The 21,369-nt window shown below is 48.4% G+C and overlaps 1 protein-coding gene across 1 annotated transcript in view; it reads right to left on the bottom strand.

The window, feature by feature from the left end:
* The window catches only part of LOC147452380 (uncharacterized), a 283,958-nt gene that overhangs the window by 124,816 nt on the left and 137,773 nt on the right, over window positions 1-21,369 (bottom strand). The window contains exons 22-24 of the mRNA XM_086518094.1: window positions 15,497-15,754; window positions 337-605; window positions 77-263 (exon numbers count right to left, since the gene is read on the bottom strand). Of these exons, the coding sequence (XP_086374220.1) occupies window positions 77-263; window positions 337-605; window positions 15,497-15,754 (714 nt within the window). The remainder of the gene's footprint in view (window positions 1-76; window positions 264-336; window positions 606-15,496; window positions 15,755-21,369) is intronic.

Raw genomic sequence — 21,369 nt, 5'->3', positions numbered from 1 at the left:
GGAGCATTCAAAATTCCAGCCTAATTATGAGACTTATGTAATACAGCTGTAGAAAAACAGTAATCTGCCCTCATACCTGTGATGAGAGCTGCTCAGAACAAAGCTTGAATGTGGTAACCATCTTCCGTGCAAGTGGCTTAGCTTGACGGAACCCAAACGAGAAAAGACTGATTTCTCCAATTAGTGCGTAATCAGGCACCATCATTGCACAAGGCCTGAATAAAGCCTTAAGGTTGTCTGGGAGCTCTGAACGGCCAGCATAACTGAAAAATGTGTATGCCATCTTATTTCCTATATCTTTTTACGCTAAAAATGTAAACAAACTATGTTGCTTACCCAGGATTCATGGTGATAAAAACCGAACAAGAGGGATCCAGAGATATCTCAGTATCCTCAAAGATAAAACGTTTCAGCTTTTGCTGGATGGCTAGCTGAATGGTGAGAATTTGCTGTGCAATCACAGAAAGCACCTCCAGATCGATTCGATTGAACTCATCGAAACAAGCCCAGGCACCACTACTTGCCAGTCCTTTAAAAAATTTCCCCATTGCAAGATAATCTAGTCCATCAGAGCAGTTGAACACTACGCATTGCTTGGCCAGGGCCTGGAAAAACACACAACAAAGGATAAGCCCTCTGAATCCTGATTCTCTCTTTCATGGCAGCACTAGATCTGAGATCCAGTGTATATGGTGGAAAAGCCATTTAATGTTAAATAGTAGTCTTAGTATTTCAAGTGTGCCTTATTGGCTTGCATGTAAGGTTTGAAGCGAAAAGAACTCCATGCATGTCCTTATTCCATTTCACAACTTTGCTTTTCCAAAACTTTTCGAGGCACAATATCAAATCAAGTTGAAGCTCCTTAGAAGTATATAATGCAACCAATTATTTAAATTCATTACAATGTAACCTTTAGTAGACCTGACACACATTTAAATCAACAGTGAAGTTCTCATGTTACAGAATAAATATGTTTCCACCTCCATTGCATGTAACGTTTTTTTGGTAGTTGGGGCTTATATATACTCTTATCCATAACTGCAAGAAAAAATCTGAAATAAAATGCTCGAAGCTCAGAATACTTCAGAGTTCTCTTAGGCAAACTCAAGAATACCAAGAGCCTCCTCAGAGCCTCCTCAGAAAATGGTAGTAAGGCAATGGTGCGAATGAGGAGACTACATCATTGTCTGTGGATTTCCGCAAAGCTTTTGACTGTCCCAGGAGAGAGACTCCTCCAGCACCTTCACATCCTTGGCGAGCCATCACAGATAATATGGGGCATCTACACCTTTATGAGCGGGTGACTAGCTGTTAATGACTACCTGGCAGCTAATCATAGCTAACGGCTAGCTCCATAGGTGTGAAGGAAGGGTGCCCGCTCACATCCCACGTGAGGATCATGTAGAGGCTCCTGCTGGTGCAGAATTTCCTCTTCCACTGCCATCCATGCTGAGATTTGTGAGGAGTCCACTGCTGGTGCACAATCTCCTGCTGCAACATCTCCACACCAATGCCCTCTTGGGTATTCTCCCCTCCTATGTTTCTCAAGGCCCCAACCTTCGTGCTATAGATACTACCACGTCAAGACAGGGCTTGAGAGAGAGACCGAAACAACATCAGCATAAAGCATAATATAGACTAAAGTACATGAGAGTTCCCACATACAACACACTAGTATCTCATCAATGTAAGGCCAAAGCGTATCGAGGAGAGTCCAGGAGAGTAGGTGTCAGTGGTTTGGAAGTGGGGACTGTGCACCATGGACATTATTTACACAATTCTCTGCTTGGAATGCACTCCCACTCTTCGACTACTCACCCCTCTCGTGAAGATTCCTCCTTGATTCATCTTTCTCCATACGATACAAGCAAGTGAAACTCTTCAAAGAGTTTTCTTTAATGGGCTTTCAAAATACCGTTTTGTTTGTGGTAGAGCAGGACATATGGGAGTTAGATGTACATGGAGAGTGGATTGTCTAGAGAATAGACAGCAAACAGATGTTCAAGGGAGGCACGCTCGTGTCTACAAGTACTGGAAGGTCAAAGGCTGAGAGAGCTAGGAGAAGGAAAGCAAAGAAGAGGAGGAGAAGGTGACAGAGGCAGATAGAGGGATCTTTTTATTATACAGCATAGCAAAAAAATCTGGGGTCTACTCTACTCCATCACTACCCCTCAAGATGTGTGGTATGAATGAATGACGAGTGCATTCATGAAGGGCACTCAATAAAGCTGTCATGTGTCAGCATGAGAAACTGCTCTGTGTAGTCATCGATCTATGTCGGTGAAACCTCTCCAAAGGTATGGTCCGCTTCAATGACGAGATGAATGCATGAGGATGGCTACACCATGGACATATCATCACCTACCCAACATGATTCGAGTGGCTCACTCCCTCTCCTGTATTGAGAGGAACAAGATAGTGAGAGAGGATCTCTGGCAGAAACACACAGAGCAGGGCGCAGCCGTTCAACAATAGGTACTATGTGACGAGATGAATACATGAGGATGGCTACACCATGGACATATCACTACCTACCCATCATGATTCGAGTGGCTCACTCCCTCTCCCGTAGTGAGAGGAACAAGATAGTGAGAGAGGATCTCCGGCACAAACACAAAGAGCAGGGCGCAGCCGTTCAACAATAGGTATTGTGTCCATGTACTTGACCCTTGTCAATGATAGCTTGAACTGCAAGTATATGATAAGAGCATAGAGAATCTTCTCCTGAAATTAGCCAAATTCCATGCTCGGACACCTTTTCTCTCTCTACCCGACGAAATGATTGATTTGTACTTGACTTATTTGAGTGCAAGAACTGAAAGACGAAATGACTGCAACATTTGGGTCTCATAAATCTCTATAGACATGATTGCAATAAGGATTAGTTAATTGGGCATCTATGAGGTCCAAAATGAATCTAGATGCGATTACTAAATACGTTGCCGATTGATCATGGTCTGAGATTTGGAATGAATTTGTATATGATTTGTCAAGTGATGTCTTGTGATGTGACTGTCCTCTTGTACAAGTGCTAGATGTGTCGTGTCTAGTGCGTCGGTACTAACAGTCAATGTCTACTAAGACAGTTTATGGCCTTTGTCTGTTTTGCAAGAGAGGGCTATAACCACCTCTACAAGAGAGGGCTACAACAATCATGAGGGGGAGAATCTCCCAATTAAAAAACAGCATATGTACAATGAGGCTAAATCAAGAGATGGGAGGAGGGAAGAGCCACACAGGTGGATGGTGGTGTCATCTGAGCACGCCCTTGACCATGGTGAAAAAAGGCCTAGGGCGCCAGAGTCGAAGGAAAGCCTCTCTGCGCTCCCGCATGTGGTCGAAGCTGCCCTGGAGTCTCTCAAACTGTCCTCTGAGAGTATGGATCAGCTCGAGCCAAAGATCCTGAACAGTTTGTGCTGGTGGTACAGGGCGAGCCTCGAAGATGCGGAAACAGCGGGCCCGCCAGATGAACCAGAGTGTTAGGCCGCAGATGGGCGCCCAACACTCTTCTGTCTCACTGCACCACTCCTGTGGAGTAAGCTCTATAGCAGGCTGGAGTGTAGGTCGACCCCCCTGCATCACTATCATCCTACTGGTGGAGGATAGCTCAAACTGAAGTGCTGGTCCCGTGAGAGTGGACCAAGCAGCTGCCAGCTCTTTCCTCAGCTCGGCAGTACACTTGGGAGGCATCAGCCGAAGAACACGAATCCAAACCTATTGTGCCAAAGGAAAATCCCAAAGACAGTGACACTGACTCTCCACAAGATGGTCACAAGCTGCGCATGCTGCCGAGAGACCACTATGTATGAGCCAGCTCCCAACTGCTGTAGCTTGATGTGCAACCAACTACTGAAACAAAGTGACTCGCCTTGGCTGTCTGGAGTCCCATAACCTCTCCCAAAAAGCTGACAAGAACTAAGCTGTGAGACCCTCCTCCTGCCATTGAGGTGCTGCAGCAGGACGAGCCTCTCTCCGTGCTGCCAGTATGTGACGTCCAGTCGAACAGTGTACTGAAAGAAAGAGACACCACACCTGGATGATCTGCTGAGGAGAAAGGGTCCCTCCAAAACCACTCTCCAGGATCCAACTACACTCGTGCCAGAGGAAAGCTCTCCCAAACCCACAGTCTCTAGTAGCTAGTCTCGAGAGCTGATGCGTCAGGATCTATGACACAAGTCCTCCTATATATGCCCACCACTCGGATCCTCTGAAAACAACACTCTGCCACTCGTGGGGCCTTTATTGAAACTTAGTGTAAGGGTCCCTCACCCTGTGGCTCGAAAAACAGGGAGAGTACAGTCTCTGAGCAAGCCCGATCTGAGATGAGAACCTCTAGTCGCGTGAAGGCTCCCATCCATGTGGACGCTGCTGACTCGAGAGGTGTGAGCCACTCAACTGGTACTGCCTCTGAGATTTCCTGACACATGCTCTACACCCCTCTCATGCCCTGTAGCTGGATGCCCTGAAGCTCCTCTGACAAGCTTGAGAACTGTAGACAATCACCTAAAGTGCATGCTCGACCCTCTGCCATGGGACCCCAAGAAACATGAGGCCTACTACCAACCAAGTGGCCTCTCTGAGTGCTAACCATGGGGTTCCACACAAGGGGATGTCTCAGGTGCTCCTCCGTGCAAGTAGGCTGATGCTGCTTCAGGCCTCTCCGCAACTTCTCGCGAGATCGGAGCAAACTCAGAGCGAAGCGGTTCTCTAGTCTCCTGCTCAAGCCAACTCTGCGCATCTCTGTAAAAATCCATCTGGTCGAAGGTCGCCAGGGGCCTCCAGCCCGAGGCACTCTAGCACTAAGCCACTGAAGCAAGAAATCCTTCTAGGATAAACTTCCTTAGAATGGCTCTGCTTTGATGTGCTGGGTCCATGATCCCCAACCCTCCCTGAGAACAAGGAAGAATGATGACCTGCCATGCCACTTTGGCCCGGGCTATCTCATTGTCACACCCTGACCAAAGGAAGTTCCTGATCAGTCTCTCTACCTGACTGATGCAAGAACACGAAAAGATCCAACAAGAAGTGACGTACCACATAGTAGCCAACAACACCTGGTTGGCCACTACAACTCTGTCTGCCAAAGAAAGTCGTACGGAGCTCCAATGTAACAACTTCCTCCTGATAGACAGGAGGAGGGGAGCAATCTGCTGCTCGAGAGACAAGTCCAAACCAACGTGACAGCCCAAGTACCAAACTGCAGTCCCTGGGAGAATCCACCTAAAACCCTCACTTGGCATCCAATTTGGCGTAGGAGCACTACCAATCGAGAAAGCCACATTCTTTCTTCAGTTGATCAGTGCGCCAGATGCACAACAGAAAGTCTCAAGAGCCTGCTCACACCTCTGTAGGTTGGCCTCCTCGCCATCCAAGTACAAGGCTGAGTTGTCTGCAAACTCAGTGTCTAGTAGCTCATCTCCTCGAATAGGGAGCGCTAAGCAACGTAAACCAACCTGCTGTGAAACCAAAAACGTGCTCATCGCCTTAGCATAGAACAGAAAGAGGAAGGGGGCAAGAGGGCGGCCCTCTCTGACCGACTGTGTGAGCATGAAACGATCACCTCTACCTCCTGATAAAAGCACCTCACTGTGTGGCCGTCTGTACAAAGCTGACACCCCTCTGATCCAACCATCTGAAAAGCCCATCCTGCGTAGAGTGCCCTTCAAAAAATCCTAGTCAACTCTGTCGTAGGCCTTCTCAAAATCGAGAAGAAGAATCACCAAATCCTCACCACGGAGCCATGCGAGGGCACAAGCCTCCCAAAAAGTAAAGATGTTGTCAAGGATACTACGCTCCTTGACGAGTCCCATGTATAAGGCTCTCTAAAAGTCACTGAATCCTCAAACTCAAAGCCTTGGCAAGAATTTTGTAGGCTGAGTTGAGGATGGTGATGGGGCGCCACTGTCGAATTTCATCCAAGGAGCCACCCTCCTTGGGAATGAGGTAAATGAGGCCCTCACTCATGCTGTCACACATCTCACCTGTGTGCAAAATGTACTGAAAAGCGCTACAAAGATCCGAGCCAAGCAAGTCCCAGTACTCCAAGAAAAATCTTGGGGTAAAGCCATCCTCACCTGGACAGCTACCACGGGGAAGTGCACTAAGAGCCGTGTGCAGCTCCTCTAGCTGAAGAGGCAGCTCAAGCCTCTGAAGCATCTCCTCAGTCACAAGACAAGACATCTCTACCCACACCTGCTCTTTGCATGCATCTTGATGCTCTGACTGGGGCTCTGCAGACAGTAAATCAAGGTAAAAGTCAGTAGCAACTGCACGCATGTCCTCTGGCTCTGAGGCAACTGACCCGTCGGGCCTCCTCAACTGACTGACCTTGGCATGCGTATGCTGAGGTCCACTACCTCAAAGAAAGTGCCTGTCACTCTGTCACCCACCCAGGGCCATTGAGATGCATGACGATGGAAAGCAAACTCATGGCGCTCTCCTTTGTGCTGACGAGCTCTTGGAGAGCCTGCTGTAATTGCTCCTCCAACCAAGGACTGTCTAGATGCTGCTCTTGCATCCTCTGCAACGAAGCAACACCCCGTCGAAGGCACTACTCCTCCTCTCTCATTGCAGCCAGGCGACCCGAAGACTCCTGAAGAAAGAGCCGACTAAGCTGAGCAAGTCCTAAGGACATTCTAGTTCTCTGTAAGCTGATTTTGACCATTTATCTGCTAGGCCATCCAAGGTAGATGGAAAGAGTACCAAATAATCATCTTCTCTATTAAGACCACGACCTTTACAGAGAGATACAAACCTCCTTGCATGGCCATTTGCATCTTCTGAGGAGATTCCCTTGAAGGTAGGAAACTTGATGTTTACCTTGGCCAAAACACTGGTCAACGCCTCCATGGCCTCTTGCTCAGGAGCCCGTTGCTCAATAGCCTGCTGTAACAAAATAGGAGAGAGATTTACTGGGGAAGGTGATCTGGAAGATGTGGAACCGGATGGAGGAATGAGTGATGCCGTATGTGGAGGTATGGGTGATGAGGTTGGTGGACTTCTACTAGGTACCAAGGGTCCTCTTCTATTGTAGTACTTCAGAGGACTCAGTAGTGCGCTTTGACGCTCTAATGACCGCCTTGTATGTGTCATGTAGCGACCACAAACCCAACCAAACTTTGGGCAAGAAGACCTTACACTGGCTGAACATAGGTCTAGACTCTACTAGACCAGGGCAAGTGACTAGACCACCAGGCTGGACCAGGGACGAGGAAGGACTAGACCAAGGATGAGGAAGGCCTAGACCAGGACGAGAGCTGGTTGGACCAGGGCGAGAGAGGACCCTACCAACAAGTTGCACAGTGCAAGGAAAAGTAGGCGAAGTTAGGTAAAAACCAGCTAGCTCCTCGATTTATACCTCAACAGAGAGTGAGATTTCAGTTGAGGTCCCACCGGGTGTGCCAAAAATGAGAGCACCTGTAGCGCGGATAGTGTATCGTGGTCTCTACAGTGGGTGCTCCTCAGTGCAATGTGCATGACATCTCACTCAAAACAAAATGAAAACACAAGAAACAATAGATATCAGCTAATCAACACAGAGACACAGTAGCAGACCAGAACATATGGACTCGACTATCTCAAAGAACCGATACAGACTCTGGTGTAGCAGCACACTCAGCTCTAGCCCAGAACTCACGGGTACAATGGGGGTGTCGAGGCTCAGATGTGCAGGGATGGTGCAGACGTGCTGTGTGTATAGACTCGCTACCCTAGACGACGACGTTGGACCATATATGAAGAAGAAGATGATCATGACCCAACAGCTCCTACTCATGTGTCCCACCATACAGAGCCACCAATGGCTCATAAATGTCATCCATCTAAGTCTATCTCCAAACTGAGGGTGGTGACCTGGCCACGATGTCCACTAGACCACCGTCCGTATCCCTGCCACGTGTCACTGCCAGCCCAGAGAGTCCGTCCAGTGTGAACCAGACCAGACCAACTGTACTAACTGTGTGTCCTATGAAAGTGACATTGTAGTCTGCTTCAGAGAGCCTGCTCACACCTGTGGAGGTTGGCCTCCTGGCCATCCAAGTACAAGGCTGAGTCGTCTGCAAACTCAGCATCCAGTAGCTCATCTCCCCAAATAGAAAGCGCTAAGTCACGTAAACCAACCTGCTATGAAACCAAAAACCTGCTCGTTGCCTCAGCATAGAATAGGAAGAGGAAGGGGCAAGAAAGCAGCCCTGTCTGACCGAACATGTGAGCATGAAACGATCACCTCTACCTCTTGACAAAAGTACCTGACTGTGTGCCCGTCTGTGCAGAACTGACACACCTCTGATCCAAGCATCTGAGAAGCCCATCCTACATACAATGCCCTCCAAAGAGTCCCAGTCAACTCTATCGTAGGCCTTCTTAAAATCGAGAAGAAGTATCACCAGATCCTCACCATAGAGCCGCGCGAGGGCAGAAGCCTCCCAAAAAGTAAAGATGTTGTCAAGAATACTACGCTCCTTGACAAAACCTGTATGTCTCCCATGTATAATGCTCTCTAGAAGTGGCTGAATCCTCAAACTCAGAGCCTTGGCAAGAATTTTGTAGGATGAGTTGAGGATGGTGATGGGTAGCCACTATCGAATCTCATCCAATATCGAATCTCATCCAAGGAGCCATCCTCCTTGGAAATGAGGTAAATCAGGCCCTCACTCATGCTGTCAGACATCTCTCCTGTGTGCAGGATGTACTGAAAAGCGCTGCAGAGATATGAGCCAAGCAAGTCCCAGTACTCCAAGAAAAAGCTCGGAGTCAAATAATCCTCACCTGGACAGCTACCACGGGGAAGTGCTCTAAGAGCCGCGTGTAGCTCCTCTATGTGAAGAGGCAGCTCAAGCCTCTGGCGCATCTCCTCAGTCAAAAGACAAGACATCTATGCCCACACCTACTCTCTGCATGCATTCTGACGCTCTGATTGAGGATCTGCAGACAGTAGATCTCGGTAAAAGTCAGTAGCAATTGCACGCATGTCCTCTGGCTCTGAAGCAACTGACCCGTCGGGCCTCCTCAACAGACTAACCTTGGCATACATATGGCGGGGTCCCACTGCCTCAGAGAAAGCGCTTGTCACTCTGTCACCCCCCTGGGTCCACTGAGATGCCTGTCGATGGAAAGAAAACTCATGGCGCCTCTCCTCTGTGCTGACAACCTCTTGGTGAGCCTGCTGCAGCTACTCCTCCAACCAAGGACTGTCTGGATGCTGCTTCTGCATCCTCTGCAAGGAAGCCACGCCCCGTCGGAGACGCTGCTCCTCCTCTCGCTGCAGCCAGGCAATCCGCAGACTCCTGAAGAAAGAGTGGACTAAGCCGACCAAGTCCCGAGGCCACTCTGTCAGAGCAGGAGAATCTTGCATGTCTAAGCTCTCTGTCCAAAGAGCCACAACTCGCTCTTTGAGCGCAGAGTCCAGCAAGACCCTCTCAGGGATGCGTAGCATCGTGCTCCCCCTCCTCTGCCTATCTGTCACTGTGAGGATCACTGGTGCATGGTCCAAAAAGGAAGTCCCAGCCAGAATGCCAACTATCCCACCCAAGTCACAGAAGTGGTCACTAGTGTAGAAGCGATCTATCCGAGATAGATTCACTCCTCCCACTCTGCAGTCTGAACGAGAGAAGGGCCAGGCTATCTGGGGGCCTCACAAAGCTAGAATGCTGCCACACATCTGAAACCCGCAGTCATAGAAAACCTCTCCCAAGCTACCAACTCATCTCCATGCACAGAAGTATGGCTACCTCCAATCCTGTCAGAGGGGTCCTCCAACATGTTGATGTTACCCCCAATGCACCATTGCTCTGTCCGTGGTAGAGACTGAACAATCTGACACCAAAACTCCACACGTGCGCTCGCCACATTGGGCGCATAGATGTTCAGAAAGCCCACGAGGCAACCCTGAACATGCATAGTGATCCATTGAGCCCTGCCTGGCACAATAATCCCTTTGCCCACAATGGCCTGCTGCAAAGAATCCGCAATAGTCATACATACCCCGCCCTGGATGCCTCCAGGTCCAAACGCAGCTCACCAAAAAGTCTCATATTGCCAACGCAAAAGCTGACCACAGCGTCTAATGAGGCTCTCACACAGATGATGCTCTTGTAGCATAAGAAGGTCAATCTCTCATCCCACAAGGCATTGCTCAAGCTCCTGACACAGTCGGCCCCTCTAACGCTGAAACTGGGGTCCAACTAATCCCTGCACATTCCATGAGACGATCCTCATGGAGAGCAAGAGAGAACTGATGCTACAGCAACAGCTAACCGTGCTATCTTCGAGACAGGCTTGGATGAGGGTAATCCGCATCCGAGTGTCCCTGACATAGGCGTGACTGCAAAGAGTGTCTAGCCCAAGCCCAAGTAGAACGAGACGTGCGCAAAGCAACCTCCTCTGTCCAGGAGTCCGCATGTATGTGTACATAACATGGCGGGCTCTGTGTGTCAGCAAAGAAATGAACCACAATGTGTCTACATCTTGCTGCGTCTGGAGGTGTCACAGAGAACTTGGCCAACGGCCACAAAGTCTGAAGAAAGTCTGTAATCCCTAGGTCTCCCATGTGATGAGAGAACTCTAGGGCCTGTGTCTGCAGCCACTCCAACACTGAGTCTAGAGACCACTCAGCCTGGTCCCTGCCACATAGGGGAAAAGAGAAGCCAACCACTAAGTCCAAGGCCTCTATCCCCCTAGCTGCAAGGAACAGTACATGAACTCTGAAGTAGGCCGCCTCAAGGTTTGGTGAGGGGTCGCCGAGAAACTGTGTAAAGTCGTAGGCAAAAGAAATCCCAACGACAACGAATGTTGAAGCTTGTCAAACCACGAGGAACTGCTGCAAAGGGGGACGTCTGCACCAGAAGAGGGGGTCGCAAAAAAGGCTATCCCTCTCTCGCCAAGCGACTCATGGCTAAAGCACTGCCAAGAGATATCCTAGTAGTCGAGGAAGGCCCTGCCCCCTGGGATGACTGCGGGGATGGAGCGGGAGGAGATGAGGGAGCAAGGGGGTGCGAGGGAAAAGGTGGAGAGGGGGGGACGACAGAGGTCGGGGGGCGAGATGGAGAGGTAGAGGCAGAAGGTGGAGACGGGGGAGGGGTTTTCGAGGGTGAGGCTGAGGTGGGGGCTGGAGCAGGGACCTCGTCCTGCTAAAGAGGGTCGAATCGGTTCAAGAGCATGGGCACCACTCTGAGTGCCAGGCTAGCGCGACGGCCCCTGCCGACGTCGACCACGAACCTGCTACCATCCCTTCTCTGCTTGAGTCCCAAGCTCGGAGCGTGGCTCTGCATGCGTACTTTGTGACTCTGTCTGCTGTTGCTGGCTAGCCCTTGAGGGCTAACACTGGGCCTGTCGTGTAGGTCGGGGTCTCTGCCGTGGACAGGCCTTCGCAAGATGGCCCATCTGTCGACAAATGAAACAATGGTTCAGGAGGCCCGAATACTTCACGCTCTGTTGAAACCAACCCCCACTCACTCAAGGAACTAGGATGACCTTCAAGAGAGTGTGGGTGTCCCTAACCAGAGCACGTACTGAGGGGATGCCGACCGCCTTGGCAGCTACCGGGGCTGCGGCGCGAGGTGTGTCCAGGACAGTCCCAACCTCTAGGCCTATCCTGGACAAAAGTGGCAGGTACTCTCTCCTCAAACGAGGAAAGCAAACGGAGATGGGAAGGTCTACCTCCTCTACCAGAATATATGTAGCTGGATCGAAACCATGCGTCCACTGTCGAAAGTGGGCACGAACTACTCGGATGGCCAAGGGGCTCATCGCGATGACCTTGGACGCCATCACAAAAGTATCGAACTCTATCTGATAGTAGCCGCATCCGAGGAACTGAACATCCAAGATCTTGCCTACCTCTGCGAGAAGGCGGGTCTGGAGAAGATCACGTAGCTCTCCTCTGCTGGGTCTGGTGCCGAGAATCTGGCAGATGACGGAAGTCGCCTAAAGGCATTCCATCTCTGCGCAGCTAGTAGGCTCGCTTGCTCTGTCGGTGAGAGAGCAAGTCGAATGGTGGGCTCAACGGAGTCGGGCAAGGGGACTTCATTGGAGTCCCTCTATGGTAGAGCTTGAGCCTCCATCTGTGTCTGCTGCTGTGAAGAAAGGGCGAAGAGGCGTCGGCGAACGGAAAACCTCCTGCTGGACCGAGCACGTCAAAAGTGCTGACGAACCAGTCACGCAGGACTCAAGACGGCGAGGAAATGGACTAGGGGTAGTATGCAGGCGGGCGGGCCAGCAAGGAGCAGGTGGGTAGGGCAACGGGCAACAGTAGGGCAGGTGGGCGAGCAGCGGCAGGGCGGGTGGACGGTGGGGCAAGGCAGCAGGCAGGGCAGGGCAGCGGTGAGAAGGTAGGGAGGGAGGGCGAAGGCGAGCAAGGGGGCGCGATGGCAAGTAGGGGGCGGGGGCGAGGAGAGAACAGCCGCAGCGAGCTCTTCAATAGACCAGTTGCTTTGCTTTTGGAAACTATTGCTTTTGATTTTAGAAGCTTTTGGGGCTCTGCTTTTGGGGCTCTGCTTTTGGGCATCCCTTGTAAGAATAAATAAGTGCAAGGGCCTCATTACTCAGATCATCTGGATGCAGAGTCTGAGTGAGAGTTCCAGAGGACTCTCTTATACTTTGCACACAGATTAATATTAAAAGAAATACCGAAAGGGGCGCCAATCTTTGGGGCCAATACCTCTTGGCACAGAACTACGCTGGGCCGTGTCATCTTTTGTGAACTGTTTTATAGTGAATCTTTGTTGTGTCGTGGTAGAATCTTGACTTGGGCTGTCCAACTTTGTTACAGCATGACTTGCAGCAACTCCAATAGGTCTTGTTGAAACACATAGGCTCACACATAGTGGAATAAGAGCAAGCGGAGTGAATACATAATCCACTTTGTTGACACCATGCCGGTGTGGGTAACACGTAAATCGTCTTGACGATGGCCATTTAGCTATGCCATTGAGTATGGCTAACCATACTTTGTGAGTCTAAATAAATCATGGGAAAATCTTTCAATGCCAAGATATGCATGGTCATACTCACAAAAATCCTGCACTGATGTGTGAAAAGAGGCAACCTGCCAGGAAGCTATCTTTGCATTTAAGTCCCCAACTAACATGATCTCTCCTACTTGGGTACTTCCACAATACCATCATCCATGCTAACATAAGACGATTGCCCATTTAGGCTAGCAGATACAGAGGAAGAAGGCGGAAAGTAGATGATACTAAGAAAAGAAGGTGAAGGCCTACTCTTTTTCTTTTTCACCACCTCTATCCATTTTGTGTTTCCTCATATTGTTTGACCACATCGCTTTATGCCTTCAATCGGTTCTTTGCATGTGACTTCATCTCTAATATTTCTTGTTGTGAATGCAAACACGTTGTACCATTGCCTTACTTGCATCAAGCTTACTCTTATATCCGGCAAGTTTGCCCTTGACATCTTCAGCAAAGCATCCTCTTCCCTTCCACACTTTTCCATCATTTTTTATTTTCACGATTCAAAAATAGCAAGTGCATCATCCAAATTCTCTTGCACCACAGATTCCATTAACTCTCATAATGGCCAGCATTTCCCCTTTTAATCCTATGTACATCTCAGGTCCAGACTCACCTGGCCTCTCTTTTTGCAAGGCATTCCTCATATGCGAAAGAATGCTAAACTAGTTGAAAACACCCATCCTATGATATCTCAGGTTTCAGTGTTGGCATGGAGGTATCTTGGTGGCATGGAGGTGGCTATTCTCGATGCTGCCACTCATTGTCTAGTTCTGATCGTATCACTCTATCTTCATATTTAAAAAACAAGGTCTCGGTCCTTGTAGGCATAGATGTCTTTCAAGGATCAAGCCCTCCCACTCTAAAAGAATGAGCAGCATCATGATCGGCTTCTCTGACAAGTCCAGAGATCTCCGTTGTAAAGTTCCACCAGTTTAAAGTATTTAGATACCCCTGTTGGATCCACTCCCATTGTGACTGCCGTAAGGCATACCCGCTTGGTATCAGTGATCACACATACCCCACACCGTTCGAGCTAGTAGCACTTCTAGATTCATTTTAGTATTTCTTTTTTGTATTCAGACATGGTACCAGATTCACAAGTTGGTAACAAATTGGTCTCGTAGGTCATTTTGGCCTTCTGATGACGTTAATATATCAGTGATCACACATACCCCACACAGTTCGAGCTAGTAGCACTTCTAGATTCATTTTAGTATTTCTTTTCTGTACTCAGACACGGTACCAGATTCACAAGTTTGTAACGGATTGATCTCATAGGTCATTTTGGCCTTCTGATGAAGTTATATCATTTCATTTCATTTCTGTCTTTATGAAAAGACCTTGACAGCTTCTTTCATAGAGAAGCTGCCGAGGCAAGACTGTGACAAAGATGTAGCACACTGGATATGAATTTATCTAGAAGATTTCTGCAAGTTTCAGAAGATTTTGAGTGCATGGGTCTTGAAATGTTTCAGGCTTACCTCGCATCTAGGGTAACACCTTAGTAATATTAAAGGTTTTTGCACTTGAACATTTATGCACTCCACAATAAGAGAAATGACTCTCGCCATCTAAAACCTACAAAATTTAAGTGAAGAAAACCTTTTCTGGAGTTTCGACGAGGGCCCCGCCGAAAACAAAAGCTAGGAAAAAACCGTGTTTTCAAACACGGAACTGTTAATGGAGAATTGTTCAGCATGGTATGGAAGAATGATCCTTGCACTTAAAGTGTTTGAGTATATATGAGGAGGCAAACTTCTTTTCAGTAAAACATTGGCATGCAGAAGAAGCCGTTATAGACTAAATGGACAAAATATGATGGTGCAACGCCTACAAGGATTAGAACAGACTACAATAAGATTAAAGTTTTTTCTACATGGTTTCTTTGACTAAATCAAGTCCGAATATGGTTGACACCACATTTTGGTGACATGAGAACAGATCAGGAATCTGTATGACAGAAATCCCTCCTAACAAATGCACCAATCCTCACAATTTTCTGTGTGCTTGTGCTTGTATTAAATACAAACGTTGAAGATAGTAATTTCTTTTCAACAGGAACACTGTCAGAAAAATTCAGTCGTTCTTAAGTCTTTGAAGTAGCTGTTGAAGATATCCAAGATTGTCTATAATGACAGTAAAAGTCCTACACTGGTTAAAATAAAGTACTGTCAAGAAGACTCCAAAGTAAAAATTTATGTCACTAAACTTTCACTGACCATTGAAAGGACGAAGGTCAGACTGGTCAGACCCTAAAAAACCTTATCAAATGAGGAACAATACGCATACAGATGGGAAAAATAGCTCGTGTAAGTACAACACACTTGGCATGAAGTCGTTGGTATATGCACGTAGGTGCAAAGCTTAAAGTGTACCTTTGTGTGTTAATGGCTATCTTAAAACACCTTTTATCTCTTTCATTTCTTCATTTCAGATTTGCTTCGCTTGTCATCACAATAATATGCACAGCTATATGCACTCTCAGCGTTTACACAATTCGACAAGCTTCATTCTTTAAATTAGTGTACCTTGGCCAGATCTTTGGTTGTTTCTGTCTTGCCTGTGCCTGCTGGACCTGCAGGTGCACCACCTAGGTTTAGGTGAAGAGCACCCATAAGAGTCATGTAACAACGATCTGTCAAAGGAGTTATTACTAGCCGGGGTGTATTTCCCAAGTACTCGTAGCCATATGATAAGGATGCCTGAACCATTCTTACAAAAATATTTTCATTCTCCCAATAATATCGCAGCTGGCTAACCCATTCAAAATCGGTGACTGCTTTCACCTGTTCAAAATCAGAATTCATTCAATGCCATATGCTCAAAACACAGACTTGGCTAAAAATAACCAAAAGCAGTCATCTCAGGATCAAAATGTTGCTGTGACATACTAGTGTTTTGTTTTACACTGGTCTGTGAACTACAAATGTTGGCAAAACAAAACATCAACATGTTAAACCCAGAACTGAGAAAAAAGTTCAGAGCATCACGTTTTTAATGTGAGTTCTCATGTGGACAAACACTGTGAAGCGAGACACCCTGTTAAAAAGTCTCAAGATGCCCATCAAGTTACTCTTTTTTTGATGAGGAAGTGATTGATCAAAATTACTTAAGTGCAGAGTTTTCAAGGTAGACTGTAGAATACAAAAAAAAGAGAGACATAATCGAGGTTTGTAAGCAGAGAGACGAAGGGAAAAGAAAATGGCCTCCTTGCTTTTAAAACCTTGTAAAGTACGAGCCTAAATCTTGGCTTTGTTTTTGCATCTTCTAAGCTCCTTGAAACACAGCATATATCGTGAAAGGAGCAGCTTATCATCCATACACCTTTAGAACTCTTCAATCCTTTTATTGTTGATTAGTTCAATGCATGTTGGAACTCTCTGCCTCTCATTACAGCAGTGAGGATAAGCTAATAATACAGTGTTTGCTCTCCATACTGGTCCATGATGCATTCCCAAATTCCACTTTCAAACAGCTGCGGGAAAAGAACGAACCCATACCCTCCACATAGACTGCATCATCAATGGGTGTATATCAATCATAGAGATATTATATCCTTCTCTTGGATAGGCTAAAGCTAATGGCTGTAAAAAGACTCTCCTCTAATGCAAACTCTAGCACAACGAATTGCCCATGTGTCGTTGTCGCCCAGACCATGGAAATAGCACAATATTTACTGCCAAGCCAAGATAAAAAAAAGTGGCATAAGGAATACCAGGTATGTGACCACAAACATGCCCATACATGAGTGTAGCAGGGCTACAGTGTCACTTGCATAGGACAGGCAGTTACAGTTATAGTTGGTCTGGAGTTCATACTGGATGGACTCTCGCATGGGCAGTGATACGGGTGGTGGTCTAGTGGACACTGGCCAGATCACCACCACCACAATTTGGAGATAGACTTTGCCGAATTGGGATATTTTGCTAACCGTTGGTGGCTCTTTATGATTGTATATATGTGTAGTTGGTTTGAGTTGTTGGTAACATCATCCACTTTCTATGGTCTAGTGTCTTGAGTCCTGTGTCCTGTTTCCAACACCGCACACCTGCACACTCCCAGCACATTGGAGCCTCAACACCCCCATCGTACCTATGAGTCCTAGGCTTGGAGTCAAGTGCGCTGCCAGCCAGAGTCTGTATGGTTCTATGAGTTTGTCAAGCTCCATTGAGTTTTGAGTCTGTTATTTGCTTTGAGTTGTTAATCCATTTCTATGTCGTGTTTTACTTTCTATTGGAGTGAGATTTCACGCACATTACACTGAGAAGCACCCACTATAGAGAGCAGGAGGCACTATTCTTGCTACACATGCTCTTATTTTTGGCACGTCCGGTGTGACCTCAGCTGAAGTCTCGCTCCGTTGAGCGTATAGGTCGAGGAGCTTGCTGGTTTAAGTCCTTGCCTGTGCCATTATACTGGTCTAGACTGGTCTAGTCCAGCTTCGCCCCGACCAGCTTGGTCTAGCTGGTCTAGTCCAGCTTAGCCCTTGACCAGCTGGTCTAGTCTCTTGTCCTGGTCTAGGTGAGTGGTCTAGTCACTCGTCCTGATCTAGCTGAGTGGTATAGTCAGCTGTCCCAATCTAGTAGGGGTGGTATGGGGTGGTCTAGCCGCGTCTTGCCTGGTCTAGTCGGGCCTGGTCCAATGGGTCTACACCATCCAGCAAGTTCAAGGGTCTCAATGCCCAGAGATTGGCTGGGTTTTTTTGCTACTGCATGACGCATACAAGGCAGTCTAAGGATCGACAAAGCCCACTACTAAGCCCTCTGCCTAAGGTGAACATAAAGTTTCCAACTTTCAAAGGACTCTCCACAGAGGATGCAGACAACAATGGTAGGAGATTTTTCTCTCTCTCTGCAAGGGTCGTGGCCTCAATAGAAAAGACGCCTACCTCATGCTCTTCCCATCAACCTTGCACGGATTAGCAAATAACTGGTATAGTCAGTTTGCTGAGAACCACTTTACTAGTTGGCAACACTAAGGAAATAGTTTTGTGAAGCTTTTAGACCAAGTGACTTCCAAGAGAAGGTTCTGGGGCAGAGGTATTATTGTGCCTGGTAGGGCTCAGTGGATTACTATGCAGGTTCAAGGCTGCCTCTTGGGCTTCCTGAACATCTATGCACCCAATGTGGCAAGTGCACGTGCAGAGTTTTGGTCTCACATTGTAGAGTCTCTGCCGCATGCAAAGCAATCGTGCATTGGGGGTGACTTCAACATGCTGGAAGATCCTTTTGACAGGATTGGAGGTAGCCATGCTATAGTGCACGGAGCTCAAATCTGAGTTGGCAACCTGGGAGAGGCTATGTATGACTTTGAGGGTTTCAGATGTTTGGCAACATTCTAGCATTGTGAGGCCCCCAGACAGCTTGACCTTCTCTCACTCGAACCGCAGAGTGGGAGGAGTGAATCTATCTCGGATAGATCGCTTCTACGCTAGTGACCACATCTGTGACTTGGGTGGGTTAGTTTGCACCTTGGTTGGGACATCTTTCTCGGACCATGCACCAGTGATCCTCACGATGACAGATAGACAAAGGAGGGGGAGCGCGATGCTACGCATCCCTAAGAGGATCTTGTTGGACTTCGAGCTCAGAGAGCGAGTGGCGGCTCTTTGGACAGAGGGCTTGAACACGCAGGACTCTCCTGCTGACAGAGTGGCCTCTAGACTTGCTCAGCTTAGCTGTTTCTTTCTCCAAGAGTCTACGGCTCGCTTCGCTCCAGTGAGGGAGGAGGTGCAGCGTCTCTAACAGGGCGTTGCTTCCTTGCAGAGGATGCAGGAGAAGCATCCACATAGTCCTTGGTTGGAGGAGCAATTGTTGCAGTTAGCTCGCCAAGAGCTTGCCTGCATAGAGGAGAGACGTCATGAGTTTGCTTTCCATCGACAGGCATCTCAGTGGACTCAGGTGGGTGACAGGGTGACTAGGTCCTTCTTTGAGGTAGTGGGACCTCGTCATGCGCACACCAGTGTGAGCCAGTTGAGGAGACTTGACGGTCAGTTGAATCAGAGCCAGAGCATATACGTGCAGTTGCTACTGACTTTTAATGTGACCTGCTGTCAGCGGAGCCTCAGTTAGAGCGTCGCGATACATGCAAAGAGCACATTTGGGCAGAGATGCCTTGTCTTGTGACTAAGGAGATGCACCAGAGGCTTGAGGACACCCCTCTGCAGCAGTTCCTCGTGGTCTGACGAGCTTCAACATTCGTCATTGTTGGGATTTCTTTGCCTACGACTTTACACGGTTTCTCGACGACCCCTCACCAGACCCTGAGGCAGCCTGCTTCAGAGTTCATGTACTGTTCCTTGCAGCTAGGGGGATGAAGGCCTTGGACTCGGTGGTTGGCTTCTCTTTTCTCCTATGAAGCAGGGACTAGGCTGAGTGGTCTCTAGACTCAGTGTTGGACTGGCTACAGACACAGGCCCTAGAGTCTCTCATCACATGATAGACCTAGGGGTTACAGACTTTCTTCAGACTCTGTGGCCGTTGGCCAAGTTCTCTGTGACACCTCCAGACGAAGCAAGATGTAGACAAATTGTGGTTCATTTCTTTGCTAACATGCAGAGCCCGCCATGCTATGTACCCATACATGAGGACTCCTGGACAGAGGAGGTTACTTTACGCACGGCTCGGTCTACTTGCGCTTGGGCTAGACACTATGCAATCACGCCTATCTCGAGGACGCTCGGATGCGGATTACTCGCCATCCAAGCTTGCCTCGAAGATAGCACGGTTAGCTACTGCGGCAGCACTAGTTCTCTCTCGCTCCCCATGAGGAAAGTCTCATGGAATGTACATGGATTAGGTGGGCCCCAATTTCAACGTCAGAGGGGCTGGCTTCCTCAGGAGCTACAGTGATGTCTTGTGGGAGGAGAGATTGACTTATGCTACAGGAGCATCATTTGTGTGAGAGCCGCATTAGACGTTGTGGTCAGCTTTAGCGTGGACGATATGAGACTTTTTGGTCAGCTGCATTTGGACCTGGAGGCATTTAGGGCGGGACACGTAAGACTATTGCGGATTCTTTGCAGCAGGCCATTGAGGGCAGAGGGATGCCAGGCAGGGCTAAGTGGATCACTATGCAGGTTCAGGTTTGTCTCGTGGGCTTCCTGAACATCTATGCGCCCAATGTGGTGAGTGCACGTGCAAAGTTTTGGTCTCACATTGTTGAGTCTCTGCCGTAGGCAGAGCAATGGTCCATAGGGGGTGACTTCAACATGTTGGAGGAACCCTCCGACAGGATTGGTGGCAGCCATAATTCTCTGCATGGAGTTGAGTTGGCAGCTTGGGAGATTTGTATGACTCTTCGGGTTTCTGATGTGTGGCAGCATTCTAGCTTTGTGAGGCCCCTAGACAACCTGGCCTTCTCTCGTTCGGACCGTAGAGTGGGAGGTGTGAATCTATCTCTGATAGATTGCTTCTACACTAGTGACCACTTCTGTGACTTGGGTGGGACAGTTGGCATTCTGGTAGGGACTTCCTTTTCGAACCATGCACTAGTGATCCTTACAATGATTGACAGGAAGAGGATGGGGAGAACGATGCTACGCATCCCTGAGAGGGTCTTTATGGACTCAGTGCATAGAGAGCAAATGGAGGCTCTTTGGACAGAGAGCTTAGACATGCAAGATTCTCCAGCTAACAGAGTGGCCTCGGGACTTTCTCAGCTTACTCAATTCTTTCTCTAGGAGTCTTCGGCTCGCCTGGCTGCAACGAGAGAGGAGGAGCAGCGTCTCCGATGGGGCGTTGCTTTCTTGTAGAGGATGCAGGACCAACATCCAAAGAGTCCTTGGTTGGAGGAGCAGTTATACTAGGCTCGCCAGGAGCTCGTTAGCACAGAGGAGAGGTGCCATGAGTTTTCTTTCCATCGTCATGTATCTCAGTGAGACCACGTGGGTGACAGAGTTACAGGCGCTTTCTTTGAGGCAGTGGAACCCCGACATACGCTTGCCAAAGTCAGCCAGTTGAAAAGGCCCGATGGGTCAATTGCTTTAGAGCCAGAGAACATGCGTGCAGCTACTGACAGAGTGGTCTCAGGACTTGCTCAGCTTAGTCTTCTTTAGGAGTCTTTGACTCGCATGGCTGCAGCGAGAGAGGCGGAGCAGCGTCTCCGACGGGGCGTTGCTTCCTTGCAGAGGATGCAATACCAACATCTAGACAGTCCTTGGTTGGAGGAGCAGTTACAGCGGGCTCACCAAGAGCTCGTTAGCACATGAGTTTGCTTTCCATCGTTAGGCATCTCAGTGGACCCACGTGGGTGACAGAGTAATAGGCGCTTTCTTTGAGGCAGTGGAGCCCCGGCATACGCATGCCAAGGTTAGCCAGTTGAGGAGGCCGGACGGGTCAGTTGCTTTAGAGCCAGAGGACATGCGTGCAGTTGCTACTGAATTCTATCATGATCTACTGTC

Source organism: Adiantum capillus-veneris, chromosome 8 (genome assembly GCF_014529385.1).
Source record: "Adiantum capillus-veneris isolate H3 chromosome 8, ASM1452938v2, whole genome shotgun sequence".
Classification (NCBI taxonomy): domain Eukaryota; kingdom Viridiplantae; phylum Streptophyta; class Polypodiopsida; order Polypodiales; family Pteridaceae; genus Adiantum; species Adiantum capillus-veneris.
Note: the sequence above shows the minus strand (reverse complement) of the source record. Positions and strands in the feature narration are given on the sequence as shown.